We start from the raw sequence: 16,656 nt of genomic DNA on the forward strand, positions 1-16,656 counted from the left end.
ACTAAAAACACCTTTGTGGAAAATGTGAGCGCTAAGTTTCTCTAATTATGTACTACCACATGTCTCAATTTTAAAAATATGAATTAAAACTGATCACATGAACAGCGAGCAAATATTGACAGTTTTCTAGTATGGTGATTTCCATGTGTTCATGTTTTGGATAGTCTCTTTGGGACATATCAAGGACAATGCTAAAAAATGTGGTGATGTGTTTGTGTACGGCTCATATTTTATTTCGACAAGATTAATTTACAATGTCCATTGCCTTCATCATTGTAAGCATTATACCTATGATAATGAAGGCAGTGAACCTTCAAAATAATTAAGAGTAGTAGCATGGGAACATGAAACGTTGCATATTTTATCCTCATTGCGCTGTTTTAGAAATTTGTGATCAACATATCATCTTGTCTGCTGTAAATAAAGAACGGTTGATTTGAATTTGCAAAGGTTTGTTGTCAAAGTAAGAGAAGGAGGCTGCAAACCAGAAGACAACAACAATGAAGACTTGAAAGGTATTGAGTTGCTTCCATTGCATTAAAGTAAGTGTTTCATTTTCACTCAAGTCTGCACTTTCTAATCATCTTCCTTCCAGTCTCTGGCCAGGTCAGTATTAGAAGTGAAGCCTCTCCCTTTTGTTCTGATCTTCCACCACTCCTCTCTTTGTACTGTGTTCTAATCCTGTCCTCTTTCTATGCTCTCCACTAACTTTCCACTGACATCATGGCTTTGCCTTTTCTCACACTGCTTGTGCAGCGTAAGTATTCACTGACAGTCTTTGGCCATACCATCTCATCTGTGCCAGATCTATTCTTTTGCTTGTGTCAAATATTTTTTAAAGATGAGCCTGCATGTGATTCAAATATAAATATGGGTTAAAATATATGCTTGCTCACGAAGATGGCACCAGGGACAGGAGAGAGTAGCCAACCCAAAATTCCTGTCTTCTCCAACAAATAAAAAAATTAAAAAATGACCTTTAAGGAATATGATTTCAGGTCTGATCTTTGCAAATATTTTTCTTTTGAATGCTGTGAATAATGTCCACAAATTCTTATTGCACATACATACTTTGTTTTCATGCTTGTACGAATGTTCGGACATGCAACTGATTATATATAACTGCAATTATAGTGCAGAGGTTAAATGCAAAATTATTTGGATATTGAACATTTCCAGATCCATTCATTTGGTGAAAACTGAGACAGGAAACAGTTTTTGTCTGTCTTTTTCAATTTGCAAAACTAAAAGTGCCATAATGTTTAAAATTAACAGTTGCAAGTTGCAAAATGTGCTTTATCCTACTTTGTTTTTTGCAACATTATTTTTTTAAGATCTATTTTTTGATGCAGGATCATTGAGTGTGTTGTTCTCTTAAGTGCATAATGGGCACTTTTATTTGTGACTAGTTGCAGAACAAGTTCATGCAACTGTCCAGAAATATCACATATTGGGATGTTATGGATCAGAAATTGGAAATGCTATGTTAAAAAAAAAAAAAAAAAAAATCAGTTTTTCAATAGACATGGCAAAGTGAAAATGAAGAGGTACCTCAGATAATTTCTGATGGTATTAATTTTATTCACATTTGATCCTGTAATGTGCAGAACATGTATTTTTTTCAGATTCTTTTTGTAACAAAATCAAGGGAAAACCATTTAGGCCATGCTACCAAGATGGCCACCATCTTTGAGTCAACATTGTTTTCTTAAATAGAAAGGTGGTCTTGCGAGTATATCAGAGTGGGCTAAAAATTCATGAGAAACCCAATGAGGGTGTTCAGTTTTTCATTCTCATGTAATTGGTCACTTCATGGACCATGAACAAAAAGAAATAATGATACTGTTTAGTGATGAAGCAAAAATCTTCATCACCAATACTGGTTGCACACAAACTGTCACTGCCTACTGGCTTGTAGGCTCAGCTAAAGTGATGGTATGGTGTGTGGGTAACTGCATTGTGGGACAATTTTTTATGGACAGTTTGTTGACTGTAGAAGGTTATCCAAGTTTGTTAAATGAAAAATTTTGGATATCGCTCCACTGCATTATTTTCAGGTATGAAATTTGCCTGCATATTGATAGGTCAGAGAAGTACAGTGGAATGCCCACTGGATTTTTATCTGGTGGTCACTCAAGACACTTGTGCATGCTGTGTAGATTCGAGACTGATAATCTGAAACCGTGACCATAGATCCACCAATTCATCTAAACCCTGGCACAGGGGCAGTGGCGCTAGTGTCGCTAGTTAAAGTTACGAGGAAGCCTGTAGTTTGCATATTTTCCGAGGTTTCAGAAAGCTTGTGTGAGCATTCAGCCAGAAGTGTTGGTATGGTTTCATTCAAACATGGTGGCCAACACTTCAAAAATTATCTGCATGACCTTTCTGTTTAGTCCAGACATTTGCATTGTTATGAGGTAAAATGATGGTTCATGAATGACCAATTACAAGAGAATTTATGATAAAATTGAACATACCATCATGTTTGTTGTGAAATTCCAGCCTATTTTGATATTATCGCGCCAAAGCCATGAATGTGCTAAATCTTACTTTTGAGATAAAAGCATTTTAATATTTATTTAATATCCTGAAATAATAATAAAAAAACAAAAAGGTTTCACAGTTGGATAAATGTTGTCATTGGTGAAATGTGTACTACCTAATTATGGCTATTTGTAGGCCATATAAGTTAGTGTAGGAATCTTATCAACAGAAAGTAGTCCGAAGCTGCACTAGGTGAAAAAGTCCACATTTGCACTTTCATGGTTTTGGCATAATATCACATGACCACCTTTCCATTTAAGAAAATGAGGTTGACTCCTAGATGGTGGCCATCTTGGTAGAATAGCCTAGATGATTTTCTTCCTCACCCATGTCATATGTCGGGACATTGGATTGGTGTGGGTCACACAATACTTGTGCAAAATGAATAACAAATTACAAATTTTGCATAATTTTTGGGATGATTAGACTGCAAAAGTGTCATGCAGCATTTCTGCAAACCCCACAAAATACCCAGGCTCAAAAAAGGATCAGCCAGCATCAGTGAATAAATTCGAACTGATACTTTATGCTCGAATGTATTGGCTCAACTTTAATTGAAATTTTAACATTTCTGTATATGCTCTTGGGAGAAACCATCTGCAAATACACTCTCTCTCAATTGATGTGCATTTATATATCTTTCTAGGCAGTGGATGGAAGTGTAGATGAACAGGCAAGGATTGAAATATTATACACACCACATGGTATACCTTCAAGGCAAGCAATTAAAGGTACACAGAAGAAACGTGGAAGAGCATCTTGCCAAGCATCAAAACTACTAAGTGATACCACAATGAGACTTAAACGGAGTCAAGTAAGTTTGATATTACTGTGGAATATTGCATTTGAAGCAATAATTTTAAGAAATGGCTTATTGACTCTGTACATGTATATTTGAAGTGATAGTAATGTTACTCATGGTGTAAAATTATGAATTCTCTAGTTTTTTTTTTAAATTTATTACAAACCACAATCCACTCTTTTTTAGAGTGGAAGATAATTATTAGCCAGTCATTCTTATTTTGAATCAATTACTTTTAATTATGCTTCTTCTACATTGAGTATATTTCTTGAGCTTTTTCCATGACTGAAAATTTTATCGGATACTAACCTACCACTTGGCAATCACTTGCCTGTCATGTTCATGTTATGCCTGGTATAGAAGAACAACAATCCAGCAGTCCTACAGAAATATGTATGAAATTCTTCAGTATGGCCTGTAATAATAATAACAAATCCATTGTATATTATAGTTTATATTTTATGCACAGTTACTTGTTTTGTGCTTCAGATATCAAAATTGAAGTCTGCAGTCGATATAAAAACTACAAAAGGAACTAAGCAGAAGTGTTACATTAAGAATAGAGATGGTTAGAAGCCAAGACGCACAACACGAGAGGGATGGCAAACCATCAAGAGAAATTTGATTTACAAACGCACGTGCACACACAAATTTCAAAATTTTCTACCCAATAATACTGTTCTATTGCAAAAAAAACCTGCTAGTTTCACTTACAGTTTGCAAGGAAACATTATGATGTGATATTCATTCACATTTCAAGACATACCACCACGAGAATTACAGTCAATGGAAAGACATCAAATTCTGTTAGTTTTTGGTGTGCTGCATCTTATATTTATCATGATGTTCTAGGACAGGTAAGATCATGCTTACCATTGTTACCAGTGTTAAGATCTTCTACATGTAATATAAAATCCCATATATCAGCATCCTATGCCCTGGTGCAGGAGGCAAAAATTAGCAAAATGTAGGCTTCTCATTAACCTTTACTTGGATTTTGATACGAATTCATATCATCAAAAGTAAGGTCCAACTTGGATTTTGATACGTTTTCGTATCATTTTGCTGATTAGGAAATTAATGTGCTTTTTTGGACCTTGATACTTTTATGGAAACACTGACACAGGTTTAGAGCAAGCTTGGAAAAGTCACATGGATGAACCCCCCCCCCTCTTCCTCCCCTCTCCACAACACGTCCATGCCACTTTTCCGAGGCTTGCCTTGACAGCTGCGAAACAAAACACATTGAATTTTATGAGCAGACTTGGGTAAGCAGAGCTATCTTTTGTCATTGCCTTCCTGGGTGGTCTCTTCGACACCAATAATGAGTCTGAATGGTGGTTCTTAGCTTGAACCGAGGCTAAATATAGACCAAGCGAAGCCAAACTGCATGTGACACTTGACTGCAGGAAGGAAACAAATTTTCTGGGGATTTTTTGTCTGTCGGTGCAATTCTGTTGCATTGCAGAAAGGTCAGAACAAATACGGCTCGAGTCTCGTGGTGACAACAATCATTCTGTGTTTGTGCTACTTCCTTTGTGCCTTGTTTGTTTGGTGTGTTCTTGGGATAATTGACCTTGTATGACAGCTAGGAACATGAAACAAGTTTCATTCTCTTGGGAAACATCCATTCTTTGAAAAGAAGACTAAAGTTCGCATCCTCTTACCAAAATAGCAGGGGAAGATGGGGCAAACTCCAGATTTTTGTTTTTTTTCTCATTAAAATTTGGGGGTGCCGTCCGTCCCCCCCCCCCTTGGTTTGGGATTCTGAATTGTACATGGTTGCATGCCCTGATGTTTTAGCTGCAAAACAAAAGTTATCCGAAGTAGATTGCTCCCATAGTGCCAGAGTTATAGCAATTTTCTGAGCAATATGAAAATTAGCTATTATTGGTAAGAAAACAGAGTTCCACAGTTTGGCTCATTATTCAACTTTCTCTTGGGAAACGTTGATTCTTTGAAAAGAAAACTCAAGTAGAGGAAGAGTTTTTCATTGAAATTCGGGGGTTGCACCCCCCCCCCCAAAAAAAAAACACCCTCCGTTTGCCGTTCTTTTAACTGCAAAACAAAAGTTATCCGAAGTAGATTGCTCTCATAGTGCCCGAGTTCTTACAATTTTTCTCCAAAAAGTGTACAAATTTAAAATTCGCGTGGAAAAGCCTCTGCGAAACAGGGGTTACTTCCATAAAACCCGCCTGGCTGTCTAAAGGTTAAATTAATTTCTGGTACTGTATTGTTAACAGGGTCAATGCAGGTACTCTTCGTGGAGAGAGTACACAATGAATTAAGGACATTGTCCAGTGTTTAAGGAGAAATAAGAACTTGGGAACATTTTTCATGTCAAATTGAAGTTACATTTCCCATAAATGAGCTGGTTAGGTTAGAGCACTGCCATCAAATGCCATAGTCATACATTCAAGACATGGTAGAACCACAATTTTCTACGTCTTTTCAATCATTGAATATGTACCTCTGTTTTGATAGTATTATCTGTAATTCTTGTGGTTGTATGTCTTGAAATGTGAATGAATATCATATCATATATAATGTTTCCTTGCAAACTGTAAGTGCAACTAGCAGTTTTTTCGCAATAGAACAGTATTATTGGGTAGAAAATTTTGAAAGTCAAAAGTTATATTTAATCATTGGTCTACCAGATTGAAGTATTCTAGAGACACTGCATTAATACTAGTTTGCAGTATATGTTGCTCATTTTTGAGAGTTAAGAATGCATCCTCCATGTGTATGTGTGAGTTTGTAAATCAAATTTATCTTGATAGTTTGTCATCCCTCTTGTGTTGTTTGTGTCGTGGCTTCTAACCATCTCTATTCTTAATATAACACTTCTGCTTAGTTCCTTTTGTATAGGTTTTGTATTCGAAGCATTCTATGCTGGTGTCTTTAAGACACCTTTCATAATATCTGTAGCTTTTACCCCCATAAGTAACAAAATTAGACAAAATCAACCATGTGGACATCCACCACAAGCATTTTCAGATAACCTGCTGAAGCAGGCGATTGAAGCTGACTCTAGCAAAATGCCAGTGTGATAGCTGAGAGGCTGCATGTGCACTCTTTCACTGTGGTTCGACGTCTGGCAGTAACAGGCAGGAAGTTGGATATGTGGGAGCCCAATGACCTCTATCCAGTGAAGAAAGCATGTACAGTAAGTGTGCACCTCCTGTGCTGAGAAATAGTCTGGAACCGATTTTCCACCAATGATGAAAACTGGATCTGGTATGACAATCATTGCTGATTGATTCTGCTGGTGGTCATAGGTGCTGCCCAAAGTCTCCCCATCATCCTCAAGGTGGTTCTCCTTCTGTGGTGGTCAGCACCATACCTTCCTTCAGGCAAGATGAGAGCATGAATTTGGACTATTAATTGCTGCACCAACTTTACCAGAAGTATTCTTGGTGATCAGACACTGTATCCTTGTCTTGCATTATAATGCTCATCCCCATGTATCCACACAGCTAAACTATGCGAGTTTCTCACCTCCTGCATTCGCCACACCTGTTCCCAACTGATTTTCACCTCATTTGTCACTTGAACCACTTTCTGCCAGGTAGGCAGTTTCAGAACAACAGAGATGTGTGCTTGCAGAGGATGAGTTCTGGCATCACAGTTGTACCAGTTCCAGAATGGAATTCACGCTTTGACACAACATTGTCAGCAGTGCTTGGATGTCAAGGGAATAGATGTTTACTTATTGTGCAAACATGTTAAGTCACCTCCTGAACATTTTATCTGCACAAACCCAATATGTGCAACTGGAGATGGAAAAAGGATTGCAAGAGTCTTAATGAGAATAATTTGTGCTTACTGCAATAATGATTATTCATTGTTATTGGTTACCTTTTGCAACTCTCCAAAAATTTCTTCATACATACTTTACAGCATGTTGGGGAGGAGTGCTATGTTTTCATGTAAACAATGGAAAGAAAACTCTTATTAACATTTTGACAGTTGACATGGAATTGCTGAACTGTAGTTTTCTTCTTTACAGAAGATTTGAAATGGTGAAAGCTTCAAATAACATGGTGCATGTCACATTGTTGTCACAGCAAGAAAATGTTCAAATGCAATGATGACATATTGTCTGTGAATCTTTGTAGTTTTGTAGAAGATTTTCAGTTCCAAAGTGAATTTGATGGAATGCTACTTAGGCCTTCAATTATTAAAGAGAGTTTGAATCAACTAATTATGCAGTAGAAAAATTTCTTTGAAACACTGAAAACACACACAACCTACTGAGCTGTAGTGATTTCTTCTTTGCAGAGGAATATTAAAAATTTGGATGACTGTGAAAGAAGCGACAAGGACTACAAGCCTCATGGTATACCTGCTCGCCAGGCAATGTTACCACCACAAGAGAAAGTAGGAAGGAGAGCAAATAGAGTTGGGGTGGGTGGATTTAAATTTCCAAATTTTGCAATGTGCCTTCTTTTTGGTTTATGTAGCCTCTTTTACATCCACTGAGTGGAATTGGAAATATGCATTCCCATAAAGTTAGTACCAGAAGTAGGTCTCTGTTGCATGTGACGTCTTTGCTGTTTTATCTTTTTCATAAAAAAGAATAGAGAACTGAATTCAGGGATGAAGACATGAGTTGCGTAGTAGTGTGTATGGTTATAGCTAATGTGAAGTTGACCAATAGGATTACACAGCATTGCCATAAGTCTTTCCTGATAATTTATAGCATGTCAACTATAAGAGCTAGGAACATGTGGTTTGCAACAATATGTAATATAATGATGCAAGATTTTATTCCTGTTCAGTGCTGCCATCTATGCAAGAGAAAGTGAAACCCTATCGCCAGTTGAAGTGCATTGATTGTTTCAGATAGAGTATGGAGGAAAGGCACCTGATGTTGGTATAAAAAGTTGGTGTACAAAGCTTAGAGACAGGAAGTGTCACTGACCATTGTAGAAATGGTTGGCAGAGTCTAGGTTAGGTAAGTGTGAATGCTGTTCCTGCATAGCCCATGAAAATCATCCCATTATGTGTCACGTTGACTGGCTGTAGCAATGTCTACAGTGCTCAAAATTCTACATAAACTGTTGTTTATGTAGAACACACATGAAGTGCAAATTGCACACATTCAGTCTCCTCACCTATATGTAACCAACCATGTCTAGGATTGTTGGTGACACTTCCAGTCCCTCTAAACTTTGTACAGCAACCTTTTTTACTCTTAATGTTAGGTACATTTCATCCGTACTCTGAAACAATCTCTGCAATGTATCTGGTGGCAGGGTCTCATGAAACCACAGCACATATTGCACTTTCTCTTGCACAGCTACTGACTGCAGTGCTGCAAATGCAGATTAGAGATAGCAGCACTACAGGAATAAAAAAATTACACATTGTTATGTAGAGCCACAGTGGCCTAGTCAGTATGGATTCCCAAGGTGGATGATCGATGATCTAAGGTTGGAATTTTTCTGGCCTTGTCCCTGCATACAGTGGCTCTGGGCCTCATCCAACTTCAAAACAATGGGTTCCCGGGGAGCTGGGGAGGTGTGAAGACAGCTGGAGCATGGTGCTGATCACACCTCCAAAATGGCCAAGATCTAGAATGTGTGGGGCCTTACCCCCACATCCCCTAAAATGTGTCTTCATGGCACGGTGCTATATTCACCGGGAACTTTACTTTTTTACCTTATGTTATGTTTTTTTTGCAAACCACATGTTCCTAAATCTTCTACTTGACACACACTTTAAATTTTCTTTATCAGGGAATGACTTGATGACCATAGTGTATGTACTGAAACCATTTCTTATCACATATATGTTCACAGTAGATAGAAGTTATTCCATGTTAGAAGACAAATATTGAAGTTAATATGGACATCATTTTTTGAGTAACCCAGATTTCATCATGGATGAATGAATTTCTTGTCAAAATAATGGCTAGATATAATGATAGTTGATATTTTCATCCTAAGATTAAGTAAGGCTTACACAATCATGCTACAGGTATTTGTATCCTCATTCATAATAATAATGATAATAAGGGAATAATTTGCAATTTTCATCAGTTCACTTTTAAAAATAATATTTTTTCTTAATTTGTAATATTGTTTGTTGAGCCTGATTTAATAAAGTTGATAAATTCTGTAACATGCACTAATAGTGAGTAATTTGCAAATTGATGTAGAACTGAGTAGAAGTTGACGTGTTCCAAGAGTGATTGTTATTCTTATTTTAGCATAATCTAAGTTGAGATATCCTTTATAGAAAATTAATTTGTCTTGCCTGTGTTAGAAACAGGGTAGAAAGCTTCCCATCATCACAACATGTCACAAAAAGCCACAATAGATAGTGGATATTTGGGGGATATTTGATCCCCATCATCAGGACAAGCAAAAAGGAGAAGTGGGTGGAAAAGCATTGTTATCCAGTCTCGTAGCCAGAAAGTGAAGATGTTGACAGAGATCTTGTAGATGACATTGTGGTCACTGCTTCCCTGTGGTGATGGCCAGATGTACAGACTTTTCCATAGATATCCATTTCTACGTTTTTGTACTTTATTTTTACAGTTGAATACCACAGAAAATAAAGATTTCCAATATTATTATTGTTAAGTTGCTTTTCGTTTTAAAATTCCTGGTTCCATGTTTTATGTTTCTCACTAATTGAATTCTGGCAGCAGCTATTAAGTATAGCTTATTGTCAGGTAAGTTATATTTTCTTCCTATTATGTGCTTCACAAACGTGGTTAGTTTTTTCTTAATGTTCATGTTTCATTCTCATGATCCATTTTAATTGGCCAATTTACCCTGTCCATTGTAATTTCTGTGGCATGTGCACAGTTCAGAAAATGATTTTTGTAATATTTAAAATTCGAGATGGTATTGTGAATTTTTGTGCCAGTTTTGTAGGCTGGCATGACTTTTTGCCAATTTTTCCAAAATTTATTTTACGTAAGGAATGGCAATCCCCTTTTGTTTTACATCCAGCTAAAATTTTGTCCTGTATTTTTTTTTCTTTTTGCAACTTGACACATTTGGTGAATACCTTCAGATTTGTAGCAATTTATCTCTGGCTAGATATTTTGTAAGAGTAATCTCCAAGTTAAAATCTTCCCACTTTACAAAGTTAATCTAGTTGTTTTTGCATATTCAAATGTTTAGGTATTTTATGAATAAATTTGTTTCCAATGGTAGGTTTTGTGTTTTTTGGCTTGAAATGATTGTAATTGCAGACGAATAGGACTAAAAAGGAATTCATAGTATTTTCTCACTTTGAAGCAAAGCTACAATGGTAATGATTATATATGGACAAAAAATACTCTGTATTTCATGAGAAGCAATTTTCAGATATCTGAAAATTTGTGTATTTAAGAGGACTGTGCTGACTCGGAAGACAATGTTCCATAGCCATGAACTTTGCACAGTGAACATGGGTGGCAAACTATGTATTATGATCCCCCAAAGTTTTTCATATCTTGAAAAAAATATTTTGGATCCACCCAAGTAGTGGTGGAATGAGGTCATGGAATCCATTTGCTGTAATTCTTGTTTATGCCTTTACAGCCTAATATAAATGTTGCTGTTCCTTTAATTTGTTCATATTCTGATACTATTATTTTGTATTTTCAGATGGTTGATCTCTCTCAGTCGGATGAAAATAAGGAATTAAGGAGGTTGCAATTCTTTGGTGCTGGTCCTAAAATGGCAGGTTACACTAAATCTGAAAATAAAAGGAAAACTAGAAACAAAAAAGTGAAATATGATTACGACCCTGTAAGTTGCAAGTTTACATTCAATTAACATTATCAAGTAGTAGCTAATTTGTGTGTGTGTGTGTGTAGCAGCAAGATTTTTAATTATTAGCTTCTCCACTTGAAAGATTAATTAATAATGAACATGTGATTTTTATTTTAGGTTAGAAATGGGACACCTAAATATTGTGCGTTCATTATATTAATTCCTCTACTGTGAAGGTCATGTAAAATGTCATCTTATGAAATTAAATTACATTTTTCCAGTGATACTTTGCAAGAAACATGCTTGTGTTTTATGTGGAAGTTAACATCGTTAATATTTTAGCATATTCAGTTAATTTTGTTTTCTGCTCAAGAAGACATGAAAGTCATCAATCATTCACCACCACTTTCCATTTTATTGAGAGATTTTATTTTTGAATGCTCTAGAACATATAATTAGTACATCATAAAAAAAATATTAGAATTTGTTGTAATCTGCTGCAATGTTATGTATTTCTTTTAATAAAATAAAACATGTTCAGAACATGAACTTTTCCCTTGCAGTTAGCCAAATATGTGTGTCACAACTGTGGGCGTGGAGATGTAGAAGAATCAATGTTGTTATGTGATGGTTGTGATGACAGTTACCACACATTTTGCTTAATGCCTCCCCTTTCAGAAGTTCCTAAAGGTAAGTGCCAAATACTACTTTAGTTAATTGCACTTCAAATACATATTAGGTTTATAGCTTTTGATTGTGATCTGTTAAAATTTAGGAAGGTCACCTGCATTTGGGAAATAAAGAAATGCTTTGTACTGGCAGTAATGTCTTTATTCTTCATGTTAACTGATTCACCACCATATTAGGTACCAGTTGTCACAATATTGCAGACAGAAATAGTGATGTGAGAAAGCCAACTTTTGATATGTGAATCCTGTCCAGGAATGACATGTTAGAACTGCTAACGGAACTGCTAAAAATTCAATATTTCAATTAATTTCAGTACTTATTTTCTTACCTGTAAAAGATTTTACATTAATACAGAAACAGCTAGTCATATATACAAGATGGAAATAAAGGGCATGAGTTATGAAAGCATTCCAGTAAAACAGATGCAACACTACATTAATGCTTTTCATTAGAGAGGAATACATAAGAGAATTGTCTTCTAGGATGAAATGTTTAAAGTAAGAAGTTGAGTATTGGAATCCATTTAAGTATGAGATTTTGTATCATTTCCAATATTCCATTTTCAGCTGATACTCAAATATTGGAAATTGGTTTCACCACCTTTATACATGTATTTGAACAGAGTTTATAACATTTTGAATGCCTACTGACAACCAATACTGTTTACCAATTCCCATCTACACTGATGCTTGACCATTGTAAGAATTTAAAAGCACTTAGAAATATTCATACATTTTAATTAGGGAAGAGCCAATACCACTTTGAAACCTGAACTTGAATTTTGCAACAAATCAAAAATGTTCAGAATATTTATGAATATTAAGTATTCCATTGCAATTATACCACACTTGTTTACCAGATTTTTCTTGAAATTTTCAAATAATTATTGCATGTGACATAAATTGAATATGAAATAGCTGTCAACTAATTATGAAACTCACTTTGGCCACATGATATTGGTGGAGACTTAGCCATTCCATGGCTCCGCCATTAAAGGATTACTGCCTAGCTGCTACTTGCCTTCTTACAGTATTTGGACTCCCAGGATGTCATAATACACAAACAAGCAAAACTTGTCACCTCAGTGGGCAGAACAATTGATTATTTTTTATTTAATCTCAACATTGATGATTATATATGTGTATGCAAATGCAAAAAATGTATTTAAGTGTAACTTGTTAAAAAGTATTCAAGGTATTTTGTAAGTGCAAAATTAAATAAGATTGTTAAATTTAAAGTGCAAAATTAAATAAGATTGTTAGTTTTCCATATTTAGCCTTTCTGCTACTATGTGATGTATCCGATTTCCCTTAAAAAACAAGTGAACAATTTTTTTACAGGTGATTGGAGATGTCCTCGATGTGTTGCCCAGGAGGTGGATAAACCCATGGAAGCATTTGGTTTTGAGCAAGCAAAGCGTGAATACAGTTTACATCAGTTTGGTGAAATGGCCGATCAGTTCAAATCTGACTACTTCAACATGCCTGTACATGTAAGTAAATAAAATGCACATTTGTTTTACTTGTGATCTGGTACTAATTAAATGAAGAGAAACAAATAGTACACACAACTCTTCCTGTTCTAAATTATATATTAATTACTGTGAACTAAGTATGAAATTGTCAGGATTGCTAATTAAGAATGTACGATTTTTGTATGTTGTGTATGTTCATGCAAAGAGGACTGATTTTTACTTGCAGCATTTACCAATTTTAGTCTTCAGTTCACACTAATATAGAAAGTTTGAATGTAATGAAAATGACAATGTTTGTTAACTCTGCATCACATGGATCATGACACCCTTGACACTTGAACATCATTTCTTTTGTGCAGTTTGTTTCCCTGTTTTCTACAGATCCCAACCAGACCAGTAGTTGCCAAGTGGTTATACAATAGAACATTCTTTCAATTTACATTTTTTTCTGCCCAATACAAGGCTTGTACGTGTTTGGATAGGATCATCCATTTTATGAAATTTACATTACACCTAAGTTCCAAGCATACTCACAATTGTACCAAGTATCTGGCACACATGACAGCACCAACCACAGCTTCCAAAAACAGAATTTTTAATTTAGACCTGTACATTGAAGAATGGCTTACAGAGATGTCATTTAATCAATTTTCTTGCATTTGCAGGTCTAAATAGATTCTTCTGTTCTTTTAATATTTCCATGTTATAATATGAACAATATTATTTGACCTATACAGTACTAGATAAATTAATTTGAGAAATGTATGTAAACAAAAATCAGTTTATTTTGAACCTCACTGATTTCATGTCAAGATGCCTACTGGACAAATGACCCTGTCCTAAAATTATCTTGCTCATTTCACTAATAAACACGCTTTCAAAAGTTAAGCACGCGATTGTAAAATCAACAAAAATGTAAAAGTAAAGCTTTGATTAACACAAAATTGCACATGAAGGTAGCAAATGTGTTTATGCATTAAAGAAAACAGTATTGTGTACAAAGATGGAAAAATATATTTACTTTTTGTAAGTTATATGATGTCACATTTGGGTCATTAACGTAATGATGTTTAAAGACAAACAAACAAAACAAAACTAACAGTAATATGGTATGTGACCACAACAGAACTTACATTAATATGGTATGTGACCACCTTGGACCTTCACACAAACTTTACAATGATTTTCCATGCTTTCAATGTGGTGATCAACCATTGCAAATGTGAGCAATGGCCATTCCTCCATTAGGGCAGTTTCCAACACTCTGAGACTGGCTGGAGGAGGTAAACGTGCAGAGACAGCATGCCCGAGGGCATCACAAAGGTTTTCAATGGGATTAAGGTTGGGAGAATATGCTGGCCACTCCATATGAGAAATGCCCTCACTTTCCAGGTACTCGTCAATGATGTTGGCTCGATGGGGATGAGCATTATCATCCATAAGGAGGAAATCAGGACCAACTGCTGCAGCATAGTCTCTCAAAATGAGGTCTAGGACTTCATCCTGATACTGCGCAGTCGTCACAGATCCACCTTTAAAGTTGTGCATCTCAGTGCAATATTCCATTGAAATTTCAGCCCACAGCATGACGCTGCCACCTCTGAATGCATGATGTTCGATGATGTTCTTGGCCTGATTGCATGTGCCTCATTCTCTCCAGACCCTTTCACGCTTATCATCCGATTCCAGGGCAAATGTGAACTCATCCATGAACAGGATGTTGTACCAATCTGAGACAGTCCAATTAATATGTTGACAACACCACTTTAATCTTGGCCCTCTTGCTTGGATGGTTAGTGCAACACAAACACATGGTACTTGAGCATACAATCCCTTCATGTGGACCCTTCGGTGCACAGTACTAGCAGATATTGTCTTACCACGTGCCGCTGCCACCATGGATGTAACAGTTGTGGAGGTTCTGCTTGGCTACTATAGCAATATATCGATCATCAGAGGGAGCGGTAACCTTGGACAACCGGGCACAGGTCTCTGGACAACTGTTTGACTTGTATGGAATTGTTTCCATAATCGAGAAATTACCGAGTGATCAATGCCAAAGAAAATGGAGACATCTTTGATTGACGGTCCTGCTTTAATGCGTCCCAACACCACGCCAGTGCTCACTATATGTTATTTGTCTTCTTTCAGCCATAGAAACACTAATATTATCAAAAATAATCCTACAAAAGTTATAAACACTTCATATCAGCTTTTAAATGCATCTGAAACCCTTCAGAATGCTGGCATCTTGAATGAAAGTGTGATGATTCTTGCATGTAATCCTCACTTTTATGCTATTTCAAGAGCACAGATTAAGCACCTAGGTACAGATGATTCACACACTACTTACAAAAAGGAAGCTACACATAAAAACTGACATCTACGTCCAAAGCTATTTTCAACCACTCAAATTCACATACGCTTTCGAAAATTTGCATTGCGAGCTTAACTTTTGGAAGGCAGTGTGTATTTATATGTAATATGTAAGTCTTGAAGGTTTGCTGGTGACAAATGATGAATAGGTTCTCTCAGGCTATTGACCAGGTGAGTTCTGGAAGGATTTTCATGCGTTTGAGTGCTAATGAGATAGACGATAGTTGATAACTCTTGAAAGCTTGGAAATCCTTCCAGAACTCACCTGATCGATAGCTTGAGAGAATCTATTCTTCTTATGCCATGTCATTCATTTTCATAGAATTAGCTTTACCCTGTAGTAGTAATCAAGCCGCAGTCGAAATTACCATTGATCCAACCTGCATTCAGTGCCCCATTTTGTGCTTTAGCACTAATCTTGAAACCATATGAAATCATGGTAGGGTGATACAACCTTAATGTTTTGAAGAAGATTTAATTTATTCCTTATATTGCTCATATTTCTTCTGCCTAATTCACTGGCTGTCTAGTGAAAATCACTTTTCCCTTTGCTACACCTGCAATTGATGATAGTGTACAATGTTTATTCCCCCCCACATTTCTATGATAAATGTCAGGAAAGCTAGTGAATTATGAATTAAACTATAATGTCACTTATATATGATTCTGACATTTTATTTCCATGTGTATGTGAATAATGTGGATGTTTACATATTGCATATTATTTATTAGCTTGTGCCTACGAGACTGGTTGAAAAGGAGTTTTGGAGAATAGCTTCATCCATAGAAGAAGATGTCACTGTTGAGTATGGTGCAGATCTGCATACAATGGACCATGGTTCTGGGTTTCCTACAAAAAACTCAAGAAATTTGATGACTGTAGATGAGGTTGGTAATTTTTATGCTTCTCATCTTCATTTGAAAAAAAAATTTTTTTTATTCTTTCATGGTGTTTTAATAATAATTTTATGAACTGTCTTTATTGATTTTGTGAGACAATTAACTTAGTTTATAGAATGTGAAATTTGCTGCATAAACATAATATTGATTTCAAC

At 35.9% G+C, this 16,656-nt stretch overlaps 1 protein-coding gene across 3 annotated transcripts in view; it reads left to right on the top strand.

Annotated features, from left to right (window-relative positions):
• LOC145983979 (lysine-specific demethylase 5A-like) overlaps nt 1-16,656 on the top strand; it is a 119,340-nt gene that overhangs the window by 38,130 nt on the left and 64,554 nt on the right. For 2 of the 3 annotated variants that reach the window (XM_083117218.1, XM_083117217.1), the window contains 6 exons: nt 3,191-3,358; nt 7,628-7,753; nt 10,954-11,097; nt 11,625-11,751; nt 13,092-13,243; nt 16,334-16,489. In XM_083117218.1, the coding sequence (XP_082973344.1) occupies nt 3,191-3,358; nt 7,628-7,753; nt 10,954-11,097; nt 11,625-11,751; nt 13,092-13,243; nt 16,334-16,489 (873 nt within the window). The remainder of the gene's footprint in view (nt 1-3,190; nt 3,359-7,627; nt 7,754-10,953; nt 11,098-11,624; nt 11,752-13,091; nt 13,244-16,333; nt 16,490-16,656) is intronic. The other variant, XM_083117219.1, reaches the window with a different exon arrangement.

This window comes from Lepisma saccharinum, chromosome 2 (genome assembly GCF_977018435.1).
Source record: "Lepisma saccharinum chromosome 2, izLepSacc3.1, whole genome shotgun sequence".
Lineage (NCBI taxonomy): Eukaryota > Metazoa > Arthropoda > Insecta > Zygentoma > Lepismatidae > Lepisma > Lepisma saccharinum.